The sequence below is a fragment of the Neoarius graeffei genome, chromosome 14 (genome assembly GCF_027579695.1).
Source record: "Neoarius graeffei isolate fNeoGra1 chromosome 14, fNeoGra1.pri, whole genome shotgun sequence".
NCBI classification, from domain to species: Eukaryota; Metazoa; Chordata; class Actinopteri; order Siluriformes; family Ariidae; genus Neoarius; species Neoarius graeffei.
In genome coordinates this window covers 50,833,632-50,854,955 of record NC_083582.1, presented here as the reverse complement: position 1 = coordinate 50,854,955, position 21,324 = coordinate 50,833,632, and the positions used below count along the sequence as shown (strand labels likewise).

At 43.7% G+C, this 21,324-nt stretch overlaps 1 protein-coding gene across 2 annotated transcripts in view; it reads left to right on the top strand.

Moving 5' to 3' along the window:
* The window catches only part of atrnl1b (attractin-like 1b), a 336,438-nt gene that overhangs the window by 186,187 nt on the left and 128,927 nt on the right, over window positions 1-21,324 (top strand). For both annotated transcript variants that reach the window (XM_060939921.1, XM_060939920.1), the window contains exons 23-25: window positions 1,609-1,703; window positions 5,831-5,909; window positions 16,512-16,669. In XM_060939921.1, coding sequence (XP_060795904.1) covers window positions 1,609-1,703; window positions 5,831-5,909; window positions 16,512-16,669 — 332 coding nt within the window. The remainder of the gene's footprint in view (window positions 1-1,608; window positions 1,704-5,830; window positions 5,910-16,511; window positions 16,670-21,324) is intronic.

The window sequence follows — 21,324 nt, the reverse complement described above, 5'->3', positions numbered from 1 at the left end:
CTCCGCACAAGCACACAATAACACAAGTACACTTTAAAACATGGGATTTGAGGGGGAGGGGGAAGGAGGGGGCAATCAGGGGTGGGGGGGAGGGGAGGGGGTAGAGGTAACCCAGTGCAAGCAAGCAGCCGTCCGCTCCTGCAGCCATGCAAACGGCGCTGGTCACGCACCCGCTTGTCACACCGGGGGTGAAAAACGACGACCGCGGAAAATTGGGGAAGGAATGCGAAGAATGCAAGAGTGTCTCCCAGCAGTGACCTTCTGGGGGAAATGTTGCCCCAGCAACGGCCTTGATCGACGCCGGTGCTGTTCAGGGAGCCGAATATCGATAAGATAGCGATTGTTTGATCTTTCGAACAGACGCAGTCTTTACACGTCCACACCACTCGTCCATTTCTGTCCATTTCTGTTCAATTCAATTCCATTTGGTCTCCGAAATACTTATTCTTTGCAAAGCCGAAAGCGTCTCCAAGATGACGCTTTAGTTGGAAAGTCTTCCCAGAAGAGTGGAGATGGTTATAACTGCAAAGGGAAGGGGACCAACGCCATATTAATGCCCAAGGGTCTGGAGTGGGATGTTCAGCAAACCTACATGAGTGTGATGGTCAAGTGTACATACCTTTGGCCATATAGTGTATCTTGCTACACTGTGTGCCGAGATAAAAATGGTTCTGAGAGGTTAAAGTGCGCAAAGTGCTTTTAATGAAAGATTTTTTGGGCAATATAGGAAAAACACTCAAGCCTAAGGACTCCTAAAGGACTTAATTTTTAACCTCCTGGTGCATTGGATTTGAAATATGAAATAAAACAAAAACAGTCACTGCCTGCTTATGTCTGCACTGGACTGTATGTGCGAAAATGATAGTTCCTAGTTTTCTGGTATTTTGTCATATTGAATATAATTTCTAGACTAATTCGAGGACTTATTTTGCATAATGTAAAATCGACATCTATTTTCTGCAAATTATCCGAGACCTGTTTTTGAGCTTGACGGCACGCGCCTCGATTATTCTCCTCACAACAGCCTGTTAATGCCGTGTCCATGTGTCCTTCTCTTTATTGGACAGGTAATTACTCATTACTAGACGACTCACAGCAGCAGTCCTGACAGGCTCTAAAGACAAAGTATTCCATCTTGCAATAAAGCAATGGCCATTGCCTGTCAGAGCAGCACTGTGAACAGCTACTACTCAGGGCATTTGTGTTCAGCATTATGACTATCTGCACTCGTTGTGGTATCTGTAAGAGGTTATGGCATTTTATAAGAGGGCATTTCTGAAAACGTCACAGACCTTAAATATCTCAGAAAAAGTCACTGTAATCGGAACTAATTTGGTGATGCATTCAGTTAGTCATGGAGCAGCTACAGATGACTGATGAGTCATTTAGCACTTTAAAGTAGCCATTTGTGCAACTTTTTCATAATGCCACATATTTCATCTGTTGTGACTGCATCCCAAAGGTGAACAATTTTCTGAATGTTACTTCTATCAGCATGTCTGAATTAATGATTCCTACTTCTAAAGCCTTTAATAATTGATATAGTGTGTTGCACTAGGCTGTAATGTAAAAGCTTTGACTGTAATATGTTTTGGATATTTGGAACAGACAACCTTTTGATTGACTACCAGTTCACCTTCAGTCTGCTTCAAGAGGATGACCACTATTACACTGCCATTAACTTCATGGCCACTCCAGAACAGGTCAGTCATTCTCCACTCATCTTGCTCAATACACAGTACTGCATTTGTCTGACTCTTTGGTTTACGTTATTATTATTAATTTTTTAAATAAAAAAAAACAACGGGGGGGCCTTAAAGGCTTCTTCGGTTTGTTGTTCAGAATCTTTAAAGCAGCTATGTGGAAACCTTTATATCGCAACAATGAAGTCTCAAATCTGATTGGTCAGAAGGTATTGATTAATTTTCTTTATACTATAGCATGGTTACCAAAGACCATCATAAAAATGGTACCTACTGCCGTCTGGCAAGGCACGCTGCAGTGGGGAGTCAAACTCTTGCGGTTACCAGAAGACCGGCCCCCCACTGTAATCCTAGCTATGTAATAGGCGAGAGGCCGAGGGCTACAGAAACGGAGATCAGTGCTGCCCTGTGCGCCACGTGGCGCGGGAAGGACTTTCGATAGCATGGTTCCTGTCACCAGTCTGGGGTGGGTTTCCCAAAAGCTTCTTAACGCTAAGAGCATCTTAACTAGGAGAGAGAGCGTTCATTGTGATGCTCGCGCTACCATTTAACGATGATCTTTGTGCTACGATGCTTTTGGGAAACCCAAGCCTGATCAGTCAGAAGGTGAGCCTTATTTTTGTTTACACGTCTCATTTGAAGACTCGATTCTGATTGGTCAATCATGGCATTCTGTGCTACGACATTGTGATGGACCATGTCATTAGCATGGTCCATAGATCAATATTTTTTGACAAATTATTAATTTTTTTAGTGTAATAAGCGGGATATTGCATAGCGGGCTAGACATTATTGTGTAATAAACCCCTCTGCTTCTCTTCAGGATGCTGCATCACCTTGTCAGGGTTTATTTCACAATAACATACATCACTGATATAACTGCCCAGCTCAGACAGTAGTTCAGGTTTACATTCTAATACACATTTCAGTGTTCTCCACGGGCGCTTTTAAAGTGGCACACCGCCATGTTATAATTCTGGCCCACCACCCTTCCCTTGGCCAAAGAAAATATGTAACACCAAATAAATCATAAAGTATTCGCTTTATTATAATTTTGTAACTATTTAACATGCAGAAGACCATTAAACGAATGCATATCAGATTTTCACACAAGTCCTAAAAGTAGATAAAGAGAACCCAGTTAAACAAATGAGACAAAAATATTATACTTGGTCATTTATTTATTGAGGAAAATGATCCAGTATTACATATCTGTGAGTGTCAAAAGTATGTGAACCTTTGCTTTCAGTATCTGGTGTGACCCCCTTGTGCAGCAGTAACTGCAACTAAACGTTTCTCGTAACTACTGATCAGTCCTGCACACCGGCTTGGAGGAATTTTATCTCATTCCTCTGTACAGAACAGCTTCAGCTCTGGGATGTTGGTGGGTTTCCTCACATGAACTGCTCGCTTCAGGTCCTTCCACAACATTTCGATTGGATTAAGGTCAGGACTTTGACTTGGCCATTCCAAAACATTAACTTTATTCTTCTTTAACCATTCTTTGGTAGAACAACTTGTGTGCTTAGGGTCGTTGTCTTGCTGCATGACCCACCTTCTCTTGAGATTCAGTTCATGGACAGATGTCCTGACATTTTCCTTTAGAATTCGCTGGTATAATTCAAAATTCATTGTTCCATCAATGATGGCAAGCCGTCCTGGCCCAGATGCAGCAAAACAGGCCCAAACCATGATACTACCACCACCATGTTTCACAGATGGGATAAGGTTCTTATGCTGGAATGCAGTGTTTTCCTTTCTCCAAACATAATACTTCTCATTTAAACCAAAAAGTTCTATTTTGGTTTCATCCATCCACAGAACATTTTTCCAATAGCCTTCTGGCTTGTCCACGTGATCTTTAGCAAACTGCAGATGAGCAGCAATGTTCTTTTTGGAGAGCAGTGGCTTTCTCTTTGCAACCCTGCCATGCGCACCATTTGTTGTTCAGTGTTCTCCTGATGGTGGACTCATGAACATTAACATTAGCCAATGTGAGAGAGGCCTTCAGTTGCTTAGAAGTTACCCTGGGGTCCTTTGTGACCTCGCCAAATATTACACACCTTGCTCTTGGAGTGATCTTTGTTGGTCGACCACTCCTGGGGAGGGTAACAATTGTCTTGAATTTCCTCCATTTGTACACAATCTGTCTGACTGTGGAGTGGTGGAGTCCAAACTCTTTAGAGATGGTTTTGTAACCTTTTCCTGCCTGATGAGCATCAACAACACTTTTTCTGAGGTCCTCAGAAATCTCCTTTGTTCGTGCCATGATGCACTTCCACAAACATGTGTTGTGAAGATCAGACTTTGATAGATCCCTGTACTTTAAATAAAACATGGTGCCCACTCACACCTGATTGTCATCCCATTGATTGAAAACACCTGACTCTAATTTCACCTTCAAATTAACTGCTAATCCTAGAGGTTCACATACTTTTGCCACTCACAGATATGTAATATTGGATCATATGTAGTGAAAGTTCATTATGTCTACCTATTGAAACTATTCTTTAAATTCGTTTCTTAAGACAAGGATTTTTTAAGATGTTACCTTGACAGTTTCGGCGATAAACTTCCGCCTTCTTCAAAACAGTCCCTAACACCCTAATACGGAGCTCAGATATCAATGCGCTGTCGAAGCGCGCAGAAGGTGTTAGTACACCTGTCATTATAGTGCGGACTTTCCATAGCATAGAAAATCGCTACGTTTCAATTTGTGTAACTGAACTTGTTTCATATCACTGGTCATATAAACCTATGGAAACAGGAAAAACGTGGAAGAGTTTGGTCACATCTAACTACAGCCCCAAAAAATACCATTGGCCATACTGAGCCTAGCTACATTGCTAACAGGAGTGACAGCGCGTCTGACTGCGTCTGACTGACTGGGAGGTCGCGCAAAGCTCGGAGAGGTACGGAGCAGCTCGTCTCAATTCAGATAAGAGCATATTTCATTATGGAAGTACGGTGGACTGTTTCTTTAACCATCCAAAGAAGCCTTTTTATGCCTCCGCCACCGTAAGGTGCAGGAGGCATTATGTTTTCGGGTTGCCCGTCCGTCCATGCGTGCGTGCGTCCGTCCCGAACCCTTGTGAACACGATATCTCAAAGGCTAATGAAAGGAATTTCACCAAACTTTCACCATTTGTGCACTTTGGGACAAACATGAACTGATTAGATTTTGAGACCAAACGGTCTAAGGTCAAGGTCACTATGAGGCCAAATGTCTGTCCGAAGACCTTGTGAGCACAATATCTCCAAGGCCGATAAAAGTAATTTCACCAGGTCAAGATTACTGTGAGGTCAAATGTCCATCCCCAAATCACAACTTAATAAGGCATGTAGTCTACCGGGCGGAGGCATCCCCATCGATGCCGTTGGCGTCGAGTTCTATCTAGTTTCCAAGAATGTCTTGTTTGTGTGCTTAGTTTTGATAATTTATCCAGCTAAAAGAAGTTTGATAATGCTTTGAAATGTTTGTGGTGGCCTGGGGAAACCCTTGACTTGCTGAAATTTTGATATTTATTTTATATAGTTCTGAAAATTACAGCTTTCCTGAACTGAAATGTTTCTCTCTTGTATGTATTTCAACAACAGGTCAATTTCTAACATTAAGTTACCCCAGATAAATGAAACGGAGCCTTAAACAGCCTTAAACGATTCCTTTTCTGGCTGTAGCACAGGAGCATCATAGACGGTATCTGATTACAATCTGAGTTGGTTCGGCTCCTGTCCTTTTTGCTGTGGCATGTAGCTCTTCAGTAACTTGATCAAATCCTGATATTGTCTATGAGATCACATTTTGTTATGGCAGACTGACTGTACCAAGTATAATCTTTTCTAGGCAAGATTAAAAAGGCAAGAAATACATCTTCATGTCATTTTGGGGGAAATATATTTATTGTTTCTGACAATTGATGTCGCATTATGGCACAGTCAAAAAAAAAAAAAAATAGCCAAAACCCAAGTTATTGCCATTTTTGGCTGTTCAGGATTCAAGCACAGCGAACTCTGGCATGTGTTTCCCAGACTTTCACACATACATGAATGAAATGCAGGTGTATATTATAAACTTTGCTGCGGTGAGAGATCTAATGATTCACTTTGCTCTTATTGTCTTCCTTAAGACCAATAAAAATTTGGACATGTCCATCAACGCATCGAACAACTTCAACCTCAACATCACTTGGTCTGTTGGATCAACAGGTAATTAAGCTACTTTTGGATGCATTTTACTTTTCAATCTTTTCTCCTGCTCCTTTTGTAAGGCAAATTGCCTTTGTCGTATCTGTTTTTGTGTAGCATGGGTGTTGTGTGCTATTATGTTCACGCTACTTATTTATTTTGCGATCGCCATCAATTCAAAGTCACCAGACACCGTTTGCTGTGACTTTGACATTTTCCATCCTGTTAAACAGATTTGTCCTTCTCCCTCTTGAACTTTCATAGCATAGCCATGAATTTTTAGAGCATTTGCTCCATGTTTAAAGATACTGTCCCCTGGGCAGGGCTTTTGACAATAGTCTAGCCCACAGCTCCGAATTCTGGGACTGAGACGTCTTCAGGAGCACGGGATGATTTCAATTAAGATAGCCAGCAGTTCTCGCGGTGTCATTTTGAAGGCTTTGTTTCATATTGATGGCTTAGAATTGTGATGTGTGAGGCTTTAAAGTGTGGATGGTGCAAAAAAAAAAGAAGAAAGGAAACGTGGCAAAAGTCTTATTAAATAGAACAAACCTTTACGCATGCGTTTTTGCTCCCACTCGTCCATTATTCTGACTAGAAAATGTTTTAAAAAGGTTAAATTTTAATTGACTGTTCCTTATGAAAGTTTTCACCCCCTGTTTTTTCCTGTTTTGTTGCATTACAACCTGAAATTAAAGTGTGTTTTATTTGGATTTTATGTAATAGGCTGAACAAAATGGTCTAATAAATTGACATGGAATGGGGGGGGGGGGTTAAAAAACAAACCAAAAAAAAAAAAAAACGCACAGATTAAAAAACGGAAAAGTTGTGAGTATATATGCATTCACCCCTGCTATGGAAACCCCTAAATAAAGATCTGTCCCAACTAATTAACTTCAGAAGTCATATAATTAGTTGATTTAAGGTCCACCTTTGTGCAAAGTGTCACGTGAGCCATCACATGATGTCAGTATAAATACACCTCTTCTGAAAGGCATCTGAGATTGCAACACCACTAAGCAAGCCACATGAAGACCAAGGCACTCTCCAAACAGGTCAGACATAGTTGTGGAGAAGTATAGATCAGCGTTAGGTTATTAAAAAAATATCTCAAACTTTCAATATCCCACAGAGCACCGTTAAAGCCATCCATCCATTATCTGTAACCGCTTATCTTGTGCAGGGTCGCGGGCAAGCTGGAGCCTGTCCCAGCCGACCATGGGCGAGATACGTAAGTGAGCAGTAGCTCACAGTTGATCTTGTTACATCCAGTACTCCCTGTTATCTATAGACTCAGGGCATGCTCCACACCCCCTTTACTGGAAGTGTCGTCTAGTCTCATCTCATCTCATTATCTCTAGCCGCTTTATCCTGTTCTCCAGGGTCGCAGGCAAGCTGGAGCCTATCCCAGCTGACTACGGGCGAAAGGCGGGGTACACCCTGGACAAGTCGCCAGGTCATCACAGGGCTGACACATAGACACAGACAACCATTCACACTCACATTCACACCTACGGTCAATTTAGAGTCACCAGTTAACCTAACCTGCATGTCTTTGGACTGTGGGGGAAACCGGAGCACCCGGAGGAAACCCACGCAGACACGGGGAGAACATGCAAACTCCGCACAGAAAGGCCCTCGCCGGCCACGGGGCTCGAACCCAGGACCTTCTTGCTGTGAGGCGACGGCGCTAACCACTACACCACCGTGCCGCCCGTGTCGTCTAGTAAAAATCATATATTAGTTCACGCCAGAAACTCATGAAAAACCCTTTCAAAAAATGTCAGTATAGACCTGTTCACACTGCTAGTTTCTCAGGCTGGTGTCTTTCGTAAAATATACAGAATTCTCTCATGGACTGCTATAAATGAACAGCATGAGCGAGTCAGTGAGTTTGCATCATGCTTTTCCCACATGGCACATGAGCACATTATCGTATAATGGATTAATTTAAAGAAAACTAAAATCCGTGTTCTCTTCTACTTGTCTCCAAAATGAAACGCAAATCTGTTTTTGCCCATTTTGTGCATCACATTTATTTAGAGCTGCAGCTATCAATGTATTTTAGCAGTCGAGTATTCTACTCATTATTCCATCGAGTAATCAGATAAGAAATATTCTTGATTATTAAAGAGTAATAGCAAATATACAAGAGAAAATAAGACGGGCATCTTAAAATAAACAGCCATTTTTTTTTTTTTTTAGAAAAATTAACATTTTTAATTCCTCATTGCATATTACGTCATAGGTTTTAAAGAAAATGTTTTCTGAAATGTAAAAACAAAACATAACAAAAAAAAAAAACAAGTAACTTTCAAGTTACCTTAAAAAACATGACACACCCTACACCTGCTGAGCCTGATCGCTACAATCAGACTGTAATGAGTGTACCTGCTGTATTGGATTGGTACATTTAGGCTCCAGTTGCTACTTCCACCACCTGATATTCTGCTCTCTTGTGCATTTCATGCATCACTGTGAGGTGTGTGTGCGTGCATGCGTGCGTGTGAGAGAGGGGTGAAACAACAAATATGGAATAAGTGTAAGTGCTGTTGAAGAAACGGCTAACATGACCGCAGTATGGATTATACCGGACATGTATTAGACATACAGTGGGTACGGAAAGTATTCAGACCCCTTTAAATTTTTCACTCTTTGTTTCATTGCAGCCATTTGCTAAAATCAAAAAAGTTCATTTTATTTCTCATTAATGTACACTCAGCACCCCATCTTGACAGAAAAAAAACAGAAATGTAGAAATTTTTGCAAATTTATTAAAAAAGAAAAACTGAAATATCACATGGTCATAAGTATTCAGACCCTTTGCTGTGACACTCATATTTAACTCACATGCTGTCCATTTCTTCTGATCCTCCTTGAGATGGTTCTACTCCTTCATTGGAGTCCAGTTGTGTTTAATTAAACTGATTGGACTTGATTAGGAAAGGCACACACCTGTCTATATAAGACCTTACAGCTCACAGTGCATGTCAGAGCAAATGAGAATCATGAGGTCGAAGGAACTGCCCAAGGAGCTCAGAGACAGAATTGTGGCAAGGCACAGATCTGGCCAAGGTTACAAAAGAATTTCTGCAGCACTCAAGGTTCCTAAGAGCACAGTGGCCTCCATAATCCTTAAATGGAAGAAGTTTGGGACGACCAGAACTCTTCCTAGACCTGGCCGTCCAGCCAAACTGAGCAATCGTGGGAGAAGAGCCTTGGTGAGAGAGGTAAAGAAGAACCCAAAGATCACTGTGGCTGAGCTCCAGAGATGCAGTAGGAAGATGGGAGAAAGTTCCACAAAGTCAACTATCACTGCAGCCCTCCACCAGTCGGGGCTTTATGGCAGAGTGGCCCGACGGAAGCCTCTCCTCAGTGCAAGACATATGAAAGCCCGCATAGAGTTTGCCAAAAAACACACGAAGGACTCCCAGACTATGAGAAATAAGATTCTCTGGTCTGCTGAGACTAAGATTGAATTCATCTCATCTCATGTCATTATCTGTAGCCGCTTTATCCTGTTCTACAGGGTCGCAGGCAAGCTGGAGCCTATCCCAGCTGACTACGGGCGAAAGGTGGGGTACACCCTGGACAAGGAAGCTTGAACTTTTTGGCGTTAATTCTAAGCGGTATGTGTGGAGAAAACCAGGCACTGCTCATCACCTGCCCAATACAATCCCAACAGTGAAACATGGTGGTGGCAGCATCATGCTATGGGGGTGTTTTTCAGCTGCAGGGTCAGGACAACTGGTTGCAATTGAAGGAAAGATGAATGCGGCCAAGTACAGAGATATCCTGGAAGAAAACCTCTTTCAGAGTGCTCAGGACCTCAGACTGGGCCGAAGGTTCACCTTCCAACAAGACAATGACCCTAAGCACACAGCTAAAATAACAAAGGAATGTCTTCGGAACAACTCTGTGACCATTCTTGACTGGCCCAGCCAGAGCCCTGACCTAAACCCAATTGAGCATCTCTGGAGAGACCTCAAAATGGCTGTCCACCAACGTTCACCATCCAACCTGACAGAACTGGAGAGGATCTGCAAGGAAGAATGGTAGAGGATCCCCAAATCCAGGTGTGAAAAACTTGTTGCATCATTCCCAAGAAGACTCATGGCTGTACTAGCTCAAAAGGGTGCTTCTACTCAATACTGAGCAAAGGGTCTGAATACTTATGACCATGTGATATTTCAGTTTTTCTTTTTTAATAAATTTGCAAAAATTTCTACATTTCTGTTTTTTTCTGTCAAGATGGGGTGCTGAGTGTACATTAATGAGAAATAAAATGAACTTTTTTGATTTTAGCAAATGGCTGCAATGAAACAAAGAGTGAAACATTTAAAGGGGTCTGAATACTTTCCATACCCACTGTATCTGTTAAGCCTTTGCTTGTTGCACCACACTGTTTTGTCTGCTAGAAGTGTAAATCAGCTCATTACTCAGCTAGCACCTGCTAAGCTAATGTCACGTTATCATGATCTGATTTTTAACTCCTCCTCACAAAACACTTTGCACATCAATAAACGCTGTGTGAACGCAACAACAAGCCACTATATTGATTACCTAGCCGTTGGATATGTCCGTAATTACTGAACATCATTCTGATTTCCGTGACCTTGTCTCAGATCCGCTCTGTGGACTGGATGTGTAGACTGGATGCTTTCTGTTGAGGTGCTGTAGCATTGACGATGTGCTGTTGTGGTAGGCTCGTTCGGCTTTGCAATCGATACACTCCAGACAGTTTTTGCTCCGTTTTATCTTGAAATGATCCCAAACTTTTGACATTTTCTGTTCTTTTCTCTGTCCATACTCTTCTCCTCACCCCTTGCTGTTTTCTTCCTTTTCCTCTGTTTTGAAAACTGCACCATCAAATCACGTCCGATGTCTCCTTCAGGTCACGTATCCACAGCAGTTCGTTGTGCCACAGTAATAGTCATCCGTGCAAAATGCAGTGAGCTGATAGGAATTGAATGACGTCATTTCCGTTTCCGGGTGAGAGTACGCTGTGCGCATTTTGGCTGCCGCTTCTCACCAGAGCTTTTTGTTTTCCTTTATGTTTTGTATAGTTTTTTGGTCTGCCGGTTGTGGTGTAGCTCCAGACCCAGTTTTGGCGTCGGTTTCCTTCAGGCCTTGGTCCACCGTGGGTGATGCCTGCGCTCCTCACTATGGACTGCAGTGAGCTCGTTGCGCTTTTTATCATCAGGGTTGTCCAGCGCTCTGTGCGGCAGAGCTTCTGTGCTTGGCGCGGTGTTCCGAGCGATGTTGCCTGGCGGTGTCATGGTGGCTGTGCAGATGGTTTGGGACATACCAGCGCTCTGTGTGGCAATGCTTCTGTGCTCGCTTTGTGGATCCATGGTGTGGAGCTCAGAGTGATGTTGCCCGACGGCGGCACAGCGGCTGTGCAGGCGGTGTGGGACTTATCTTTGTGCGCCTTTTGGTGGGACTGTGGGTAGCTACGCTATTGGAATTACATCCTGATCCTTTTTTGGTGGACTCTTCCCCCCAAAATTGTAAAGCGACCTTGGGTGTGAGAAAGGCGCTATATAAATTAAACTTTATTATTATTCCCGAAGCTTCGGGACTATGGGGTTCAGGGCCCACTGCTGCGGGCCATTTGGAGCCTGTATAACCGGAGCAGGAGTTTGGTTCGCATTGCCGGCAGTAAGTTGGACTCATCCCCAGTGCATGTGGGACTCTGCCAGGGCTGCGCTTTGTCACTGGTTCTGTTCATAACTTTTATGGACAGAATTCCTAGGCGCAGCCAAGGGGTGGAAGGTGTCCGGTTTGATGGCATCAGGATTGCGTCTCTGCTTTTTACGGATGATGTGGTCCTGTTTGCTTCACCAATCTGTGACCTACAGCATGCGCTGGGACGGTTTGCAGCCGAGTGTGAAGCGGCTGGGATGAGGATCAGCACCTCCAAATCTGTGGCCATGGCGCTCAGCCGGAAACGGGTGGAGTGCCTACTTCGAGTCAGAGGGGAGTTGCTACCTCAAGTGGAGGAGTTTAAGTATCTCGGGTCTTGTTCACGAGTGAGGGTGGGGGGGAGCGGGAGTTGGACAGACGGATCAGGACAGCGTCAGCAATGATGCGGACACTAAACCGGTCTGTTGTGGTAAAGAGAGAGCTGAGCCAAAAGGCAAAGCTCTCAATTTACTGGTCCATCTACAGTATGCTCCCACCTTCACCTGTGGTCACGAGCTGTGGGTAGTGACCAAAAGAATCAGATCGCAGATACCAGGTCGAAATGAGTTTTCTCCGCAGGGTGGCTGGGCTCTCCCTCAGAGACAGGGTGAGAAGCTTGGTCATTCGGGAGAGACTCAGAGTAGAACCGCTGCTCCTCCACATCTAAAGGAGTCAGTTGAGGTGGTTCGGGCACCTTGTTTGGATGCCCCCTGGACGCCTCCCGGAGAGGTTCTCTGGGCATGCCCCACCAGGAGGAGACCCCGGGGCAGACCCAGGACACGCTGGAGAGATTACATCTCTCGGCTGGCCTGGGAACGCCTTGGTATTCCCCTGGAAGAGCTGGTGGAGGTGGCCAGGGAGAGGGAGGTCTGGGCTGCTCTGTTTAGGCTGCTATCCCCGTGACCTAGACCCGGATAAGCGGTAGAAATGGATGGATGGGTTATTATTATTGTTGTTGTTGTTAAATGAAGCCTCGATACAAAAAAATGCATTGAGCATTTTTAGTAATCGAATTATTTGAGTTACTCGAGTAATTGTTTCAGCCCTAATCACATTCCCTTTTCTGTGCATTCCTGTTTGGTTCATGTTACACTGCCCCCTAATGGACACATTCACACTACATTCAAAGATAAAGGTTGACTTCAGTGCATGATGACTTCACATGCTCGCAGATATGCAGTCATGGAAGTATAAATCAACTGGAGAGACAGGGCTCTCACCACCATCAGTTGTGGCAGTTTAGAAGAATACTTTTCAAGAATCCTTCAGTACAGTTCCTGAGCCCTGTGGGATCTCTGCCAAGGCACATTGCAGCTGTTCACCTTACTAATGCCGCTTTTCCACTACCAACGCGGCTGAGTCGGGCTGAGCCGTGCCGTGCTGAGTTGGGCTGAGTCGAGCTGAGTGGGGCTGTTGGAGTTGCATTTCGACTACAACCGCGCTGAACTGTGCTGGCTGGAAGTGGGTGGACACATTGGGTGGAGTTAGCGAAAGTGGGTGGACGTCACGTGATGTCGTTAGGCGGCGGAAACAGTGACATCAGTGATCTTTTAAGCGGTAGTCTCACGACCCGGATAGTAAACAATAAACATGGAGTCGTTAGTGTTGCTGGTCTTGGTGCTGTGGCTTGTTGTCACCGACAACGCCAACAGATACTGGCAAGAGCGTATAGATGAGGCGAGGCGCATAAGGCTTCAGAAATTCTCGTAATTCGTAATTATTCTTCTTCCGGGTTTACGGTGTTTACAGATCCCAGCGTGCTCGCAGGGCATGTGTGGGCATGTGAGGACACTCCTCCTCACCAATCAGTGCACAGGGGAGTGTCTCCTCACGCCCCTAGCCCCACTCGGCTCGGTTTGGCTCGCTTCAGCCCCACTCCAAAACCGTGTGAGTTTTGGGTGCTAAGCAGGGCTGAAGCGAGCTGAGTCGTGCTGCTCTGAGGTAGTCGAAACGCGAGCCGTGTCGGGCTGAAGTGAGCTGAAATGAGCTGAAAAAGGGTAGTGGAAAAGGGCCATAAGACGTCTTATGTGGTGTGTGTCGTCCCCCCCACCACCACCACCTTAAACCACTCTGTTTTCAAAGTGGGTGTGAGCGGAAATGGTTCACACTCTGCTTAAGTATTGGGTGTCCCAAAAGCCTCCATACATTGTGGAAATTGACACTTTTTTTTCCTCAAAATTCTTTCAAAATGTTTTATACTTGGTTTAAATGATACATTATTTTCAGATAGCCTTTAAGAAGGCCTTTGACAAAAGAACATATTGAAATCATTCTCATGACAACAGCACAAAAATACTTTAAGGGAACACATTCAAAGTGCGGCGGCACGGTGGTGTAGTGGTTAGCGCTGTCGCCTCACAGCAAGAAGGTCCGGGTTCGAGCCCCGTGGCCGGCGAGGGCCTTTCTGTGTGGAGTTTGCATGTTCTCCCCGTGTCCGCGTGGGTTTCCTCCGGGTGCTCTGGTTTCCCCCACAGTCCAAAGACATGCAGGTTAGGTTAACTGGTGGCTCTAAATTGACCGTAGGTGTGAATGTGAGTGTGAATGGTTGTCTGTGTCTATGTGTCAGCCCTGTGATGACCTGGCGACTTGTCCAGGGTGTACCCCGCCTTTCGCCCGTAGTCAGCTGGGATAGGCTCCAGCTTGCTTGCGACCCTGTGGAACAGGATAAAGCGGCTAGAGATAGTGAGATGAGATGAGACATTCAAAGTGCAATTACATGCATAACACCGGATGTGTTAATGAGTTAATCATGAGTGGGAGAGACGACTCCGTCTGCGTGTTTACAAAGAAATGGCAATCATGTAGAGGATGTTTTTAAAGGAAAGTTACATTTTGCTAAAAAGCATTAATTTCCACTGTGTATGGAGACTTCTGTGACCGCCTGTAGATTCACATTATTTAATAAGATCCAAGTTTATTGAGACGACAGAATGTGTTATTTCCTCATCACTCCACTTCTTTTCTTGTTCTTGCATACAATGGAAATGCACAGAAATCCGAATCCAAGATCAAATGGGTGATGTGAAGATTATTCTGAAGATCTCACAAAACCTTTAAGCTCACCACTCAAGAACCATTAAATCATCTTAATTTGGGTTTTCCCTCAGTGAAATTAGCTTAGCTGTGCTGTATTTGAAAGTAGGAAGAAAGTGTTCCAGGTGATCATGTTGTGAGTCATTCGTTCTGAAAACATAATATCGCTTAATTGTGAAGCTTCTGTTTGGAATACTGGATGTCAGGGCGCATTGTCGCTGTTCTGACAGCTTGTCGTAGGCGAACATTAATCTAATACACTTTGTTGGGTCCCCCCCCCCCCCCCTTTAATTTGTTGCCCACGTGTATTTGTGGTTAAAATGTTTTGATTGCCTGTTTGTATGGGCTTATTTTACTTCCAGATGTAGACATTAAATCAGCTAAAGCAGTATATATTAGGGATGCTGATACAGAAGAGAGTACCCGACTTAGTATTAAGCAGTCGGGTGCCATGTAGCATTTTTATTTAGCTTGCTTCCTCTGTTTACATTGTGCATGGTTCACACACTTTGGCTGCTCAGCACATTCCATATAACATTAGCTGGTTGATTTTAAATAAAGTGAATTTGCTTGCTCTACCTTGGTTACCTTGGATCGAATAGGTTTGCAGTGTAGAAGAGTCCGTTGGAAAAGTGTTTCTGTACACCTCTGAGCAAAGTTTGTTTTATTATTGAGTTCCTCATCTTGATGCCCTTTGTGGACACATGATAATCACACCCACATGTAGACCTTCCTCGAACTGTAGCCACAAAGTTGGCATCTTTGTATGCTGTAGCATTTCCGTTTCCCTTCACTGGAACTAAGAGGCCCAATCCTGATCCAGCATGACACTGCCCCTGTGCACAAAGCAAAGGCCATGAAGACATGGTTTGTCAAGATTGGCGTGGAAGAACTCTAGTGTCCTGCACAGACCTGTGATTTCAGCTGCGCTTTTTGGATGAACCGGAATGCTGACTGCACCCCAGGCTTTCTCGCCTGACATCGATGCCTAACCTCACTAATCTTCTTGTGGCTGAAAGGCCAAATCCCCACAACCACGCTCCAAACTCTAGTGGAAAGCCTTCCCAGAAATGTGTATGTAGGTTGTTGTAACAGCAAATGGGGAATACGTTTGGAAAGCATGTGATCATCAGGTGTCCACAAACTTTTGTTCATATATGCCCCTTTTCCACCAAAGCAGTTCCAGGGCTGGTTCGGGGCCAGTGCTTAGTTTGGAACCGGGTTTTCTGTTTCCACTGACAAAGAACTGGCTCTGGGGCCAGAAAAAAACAATTCCAGGCTAGCACCAACTCTTTACTGGGCCAGAGGAAAGAACCGCTTATGTCAGCGGGGGGGGGCAGAGTTGTTAAGACCAACAACAATAGCAAGACCGTGGAAGGTCGCCATTTTTAAGCGACGAGAAGCAGCAGCTGTACAAACGCGAAGTCATCCATTATTATTGTTGTTGTTGTTGCTGCTACTTCTTCTTCTCCGTGTTGTTGTTGCTTCGATGTTCGCGCCAAGGTTTATGCAAACGCAGCGACGTAACTGACGTATACAGCGACGTAACTGACGTGGCTCCCCTTAGCACCGCGAGCTATGGAAAAGCAAACTGGTTCTCAGCTGGCTCGCAAGTTGAACGAGCTGTGAACCAGCACTAGCACTGGCCCTGAACCAGCCCTGGAACTGATTTGGTGGAAAAGGGGTAATAGTGTATGTTCACAGAGCACAGTTTTGGATGTTGCTAAATGAGGATGGTCTCGGTCTATTAGTATCATGAGTATCATTATTGATGCAGTGCTGTTATAGTCGTCAATTTGACATGATTTTGCTGTTTGTCTTCCTTGGTGAAGAAATACCTTGCATTATTTTCATTATCGTGCTATTCTAAAATAATTGTTTCACCCGAACTTGTTCACCTAACAGCAGGTACCATTTCTGGAGAAGAAGTCCCTATTGTGTCCAAGACCAACATTAAAGAGCACAGAGACAGCTTCTCCTGTGAGAAGTTCAGCTTCCGCAGCAATCCGAACATCACTTTCTACGTCTACGTCAGCAACTTCTCTTGGCCTATTAAAATACAGGTATGGCTTGTTCATGTGGATATAACCTCTGAATTATGTTTGTTACATGTGTGTGTATTTATTTTTATTTATTTTTTTAATGAGTGACAGAAGATGGACAGGAATCTCTCTTGCGTAAATATTCCCATTCCTGCTTTGCTGAGTTAGCTCACTCACGTGAAATGTCAGACGAAGTGGAAAGCCAGCACACATCCTCCCCTGTGAATCAGAAATCATATTGATCACCAAGTCTAAAATGCACTTAGACAAAATGAAACACTCTTAAAAAGATCCATGGCTTTATAATGTTGGAATCAATTATTGAGATGTGCACTGGGACAGTTTTGCAGCGGTTTCCCACAATCTTCATTCCTTAGTCTTATGATGCATAAAATTGAAACGGCTCTCATGTGGGAATGCATCATACCACCAGATGCCTAGATGACTGCGATGTAATGACAGTCTCAGAGAGAGTGATGTCTAAAGACAGATGATCTTGCTAAAAAACATTAAGGTTGAATTCAGAATGATGTACATCCCTTTTTTTATGAATTATATTTGCAGTCTGTATTACAGACATACGGTACTTGAGCAATGCCCATATGTAGAACATGGATGTTGTTTTCATCACAGGCAGCAGGCATGCTAAAGCAAATGTTTTTTGTCAGCTGTCAGAGCAGTTTTAGAAGTGGGGGGAAGAAGATCTTGCCTACAGTAACTGAGATGTCGGACTTATCTGTTTCGTCCAAGACATTTGAAACAAATCGTCTCACCCGCAGTCCCCTCCTAAAATACTGGAACAGCATGGTCAATTCTTTTAATTTACTGTAGACTGAAGACTTTTGGGTTTGAGGTCAAAAGATGGATATGAAATGATGGATCAGAATTTTAGCTTTCATTTTCTGATTTAATAATATAGATGCATTAAACAACTTGGTGCATTGCACTATTTGTTTGAACCCACCCATTTTTCAAGTGATGAAAAATATTGGAAAACAGGTCCGTGTTCAGGTGGCACGGTGGTGTAGTGGTTAGCGCTGTCGCCTCACTGCAAGAAGGTCCGGGTTCGAGCCCCGTGGCCGGCGAGGGCCTTTCTGTGTGGAGTTTGCATGTTCTCCCCGTGTCCGCGTGGGTTTCCTCCGGGTGCTCCGGTTTCCCCCACAGTCCAAAGACATGCAGGTTAGGTTAACTGGTGACTCTAAATTGACCGTAGGTGTGAATGTGAGTGTGAATGGTTGTCTGTGTCTATGTGTCAGCCCTGTGATGACCTGGCGACTTGTCCAGGGTGTACCCCGCCTTTCGCCCGTAGTCAGCTGGGATAGGCTCCAGCTTGCCTGCGACCCTGTGGAACAGGATAAAGCGGCTAGAGATAATGAGATGAGAAATTATTATTAATGATTATATATAATAAAAAGTGTGTGTATATATATATATCTATATATATATATATATATATATTTTGTGGGTGGAGCACAGAAGCACTGCAGGCGAGAGTTGATGTTCACATTCACACTCTTTATTTTCCATATTTTAGCTTTTCAGCTTCATTCACTCAGTCACACACACAACACACACATGCATTGTGGTCGAGGAGAGAGACTCTTCTCTGCTCTCCCCCTCCTTTTATGCTCCTTCCCTGCAACAAACACACACGCATTAATTGACATCAGGTGTAATGACTTAGCCACTTACCTTCTCTGACCCCGCCCTCCATTCACAAACTGCTGCTTGGCCGCGCCCCTGATACCATATGCATATATATATATCTCATCTCATCTCATTATCTCTAGCCGCTTTATCCTGTTCTACAGGGTCGCAGGCAAGCTGGAGCCTATCCCAGCTGACTACGGGCGAAAGGCGGGGTACACCCTGGACAAGTCGCCAGGTCATCACAGGGCTGACACATAGACACAGACAACCATTCACACTCACATTCACACCTACGGTCAATTTAGAGTCACCAGTTAACCTAACCTGCATGTCTTTGGACTGTGGGGGAAACCGGAGCACCCGAAGGAAACCCACGCGGACACGGGGAGAACATGCAAACTCCGCACAGAAAGGCCCTCGCCGGCCACGGGGCTCGAACCCGGACCTTCTTGCTGTGAGGCGACAGCGCTAACCACTACACCACCGTGCCGCCCATGCATATATATATATATATATATATATATATATATATATACACAGGGTTCTCCATGGATTGAAAATATAGAGGGGTGGGGGTCAATCAGATGACCTTGAAACAAATTTGCATACATTTACATATGTCATTTGCATAAAATACTCTCAAATAGTAATCATTTAGAATAGAGGAATCAATTGGACTGGTACACAACACATCATACATCAAACATTACACACTTACACATCATATTCAGACACATTGTTTGAAATGGAACTGGAAAAAATATTTTTTTATTTAGCAAACTATAAAAAAAGAACAGAAAAGTACAGAAAAGTTTTTGTATTAACTATATTCACACTGCTCCACAAAAGCTGACATTGTTTGAAATGGAAATGTAATTGCAGGCACCACTGGAAAAAATAATTTTTTTTTTAGAGAGTAAAGTACATTGAAAAGATGTTGAATCATCACGGAGAAAACACGTTATGATCGTCGAAGTTGTGGTCATGGAGAAACAAGAAACAAAATTGTAATCTGGAAATTGTTAACAAACTAGTCTGTTTAAAAGATCAAATCTTACCTTCACTCTCTTCGTAGTAAAGCCATTTGTACTTTTCACTCCACTGCGGATACCATCCGGATCTACAATGCTTCTTGTTGTCACTCAGCTTAGGAACTTCGCTTGTGGCATCACTAGTAGTAGCCTGACCAGAGATCTTACGCCGTTTTGGATCGATGTTTTCGATGTCGACAGTGGAACGCTTATGCGTAAAACCGAATCGCTCGAGAGACATTTCGACAGAGTGTACACACTTCAAGAGCTACAGTAACACTGACAGCCAGGTTATATCCTCACGGTTTTATAGGCAATATCACGCTTGCGGCACCAACTTTGAACTTTTTGTTTTTATCCTTTATTTCTCTGCCGACAATAACAATCAGTTATCTTGAACATGGTGTCGATTCACACGTTATTATAAAGGCGTGTTATCTCCTGGCGCAAGAACAATGTGTCAAAAACGCCAAAGTGTGAAACGCTTTTCTTGGACTATAATCGTCAGACTGACTAAACTAATTGCTGGTAAATGAGTTTCACACTCGGGTGTTGTCACGTTGTCGGTACTCCAACAGAGAAAGGCTATCTGTCACAAAGAAAACAAAGGGACGTCTCTTCCTTTTGTAAAGGGGCGGCAGAAATTAAACGGGGGCGGGAATCACAGAAAGGGGGGCGGCCCGCACCTCTAAAACCCCTCGTGGAGAACCCTGCATATATATATATATATATATATATATACACACACACACGCTGGCTAGTGGCCTAGTGGTTAGTGTGTCCGTCTCTCGATCGGGAGATTGCGAGTTCTACTCACGGTCGGGTCATACCAAAGACCGTCATAAAAATGATACCTACTGCCGTCTGGCAAGGCATGCTGCAATACAGATGTGAGTAGGGAGTCAAACTCTCGCAGTTACCAGAGGACTAGCCCCCCACTGTAACCCTAGCTATGTAATCGGTGAGAGGCCGAGGGCTATGGAAACGGAGATCAGCACCGCCCTATGCGCCACATGGTGTGGGAAGGACTTCTTTGAATATATATATATATATATATGATAATGTAGAAGTCATAAAATAGAAATCTACCACAAAGTTTGGATGGAAAAGTATAAGCTGCCTAAGACTTGTGTATATAATATATTTTATATCTATAATATAAAATTCTAACAAAGGCTTTTTAAGTGATGGTCTCTGCAGCAGTGTTACACGATCCATACATTCAGGAATGTAGTTTCTCTACTGTTCTATTTGTTCTATCAATTTTCTCAGTCTCTAAAGAATCCCTGCATTCAGCTGCAGACCTGCTGAGAATAAATTTAATAACCTGAGTGTTTTCTAAACAGGCTGACTGTTTATAAAGTTTTGCAAAGCAGCGCAGGCCATTTTACGTAAAACACTAACTAATCTTGAATATAGCCCTTGCTGCCAATTAACATCTCCGTTTGTAGCCGGCCCAGTATAGCTGTGTTACATTTAACATTAATAATATTGTATTAACCAGGAAAGTAAAAAATAATGCATCATGCCGAACGCTCATGTTACATCAAAGATGGACAGCTTTGATGAGTCCGCTGATAGGTTTCCACATTCAAATAATCAGTGGATTTGTGCAAAACTTTTAAATACATTCAACTAATTTAAAGGGAAAAGTTTGAAAGATGATAAAGTATTCACTAGTGCGGATTTATTGACCTAATTATCAAACTAATTTTTTGCGATCTGGATGTGCGTGCGTCAGGGAATCCCGGCAAAACCCCAGGGTCTTAAGAGTTTTATTTTTTTCCCGCCAGCATAATCATCATGGAAATCTGTGAAGACAAACTGAAACTGTCATGAGTATTTTCCATAAAATGTGTTAAGGCCAATTTATGCTGACAACCCAGTCCTCGCAGACGGTGTCACAGATAGCGTCTGCGTAGCCCCCCCCTTCGCAGACGCTCTGCGCGCACCTCCCAAAAATTGTGACCACCGCAGAAGCCTCGCAGACAGCGT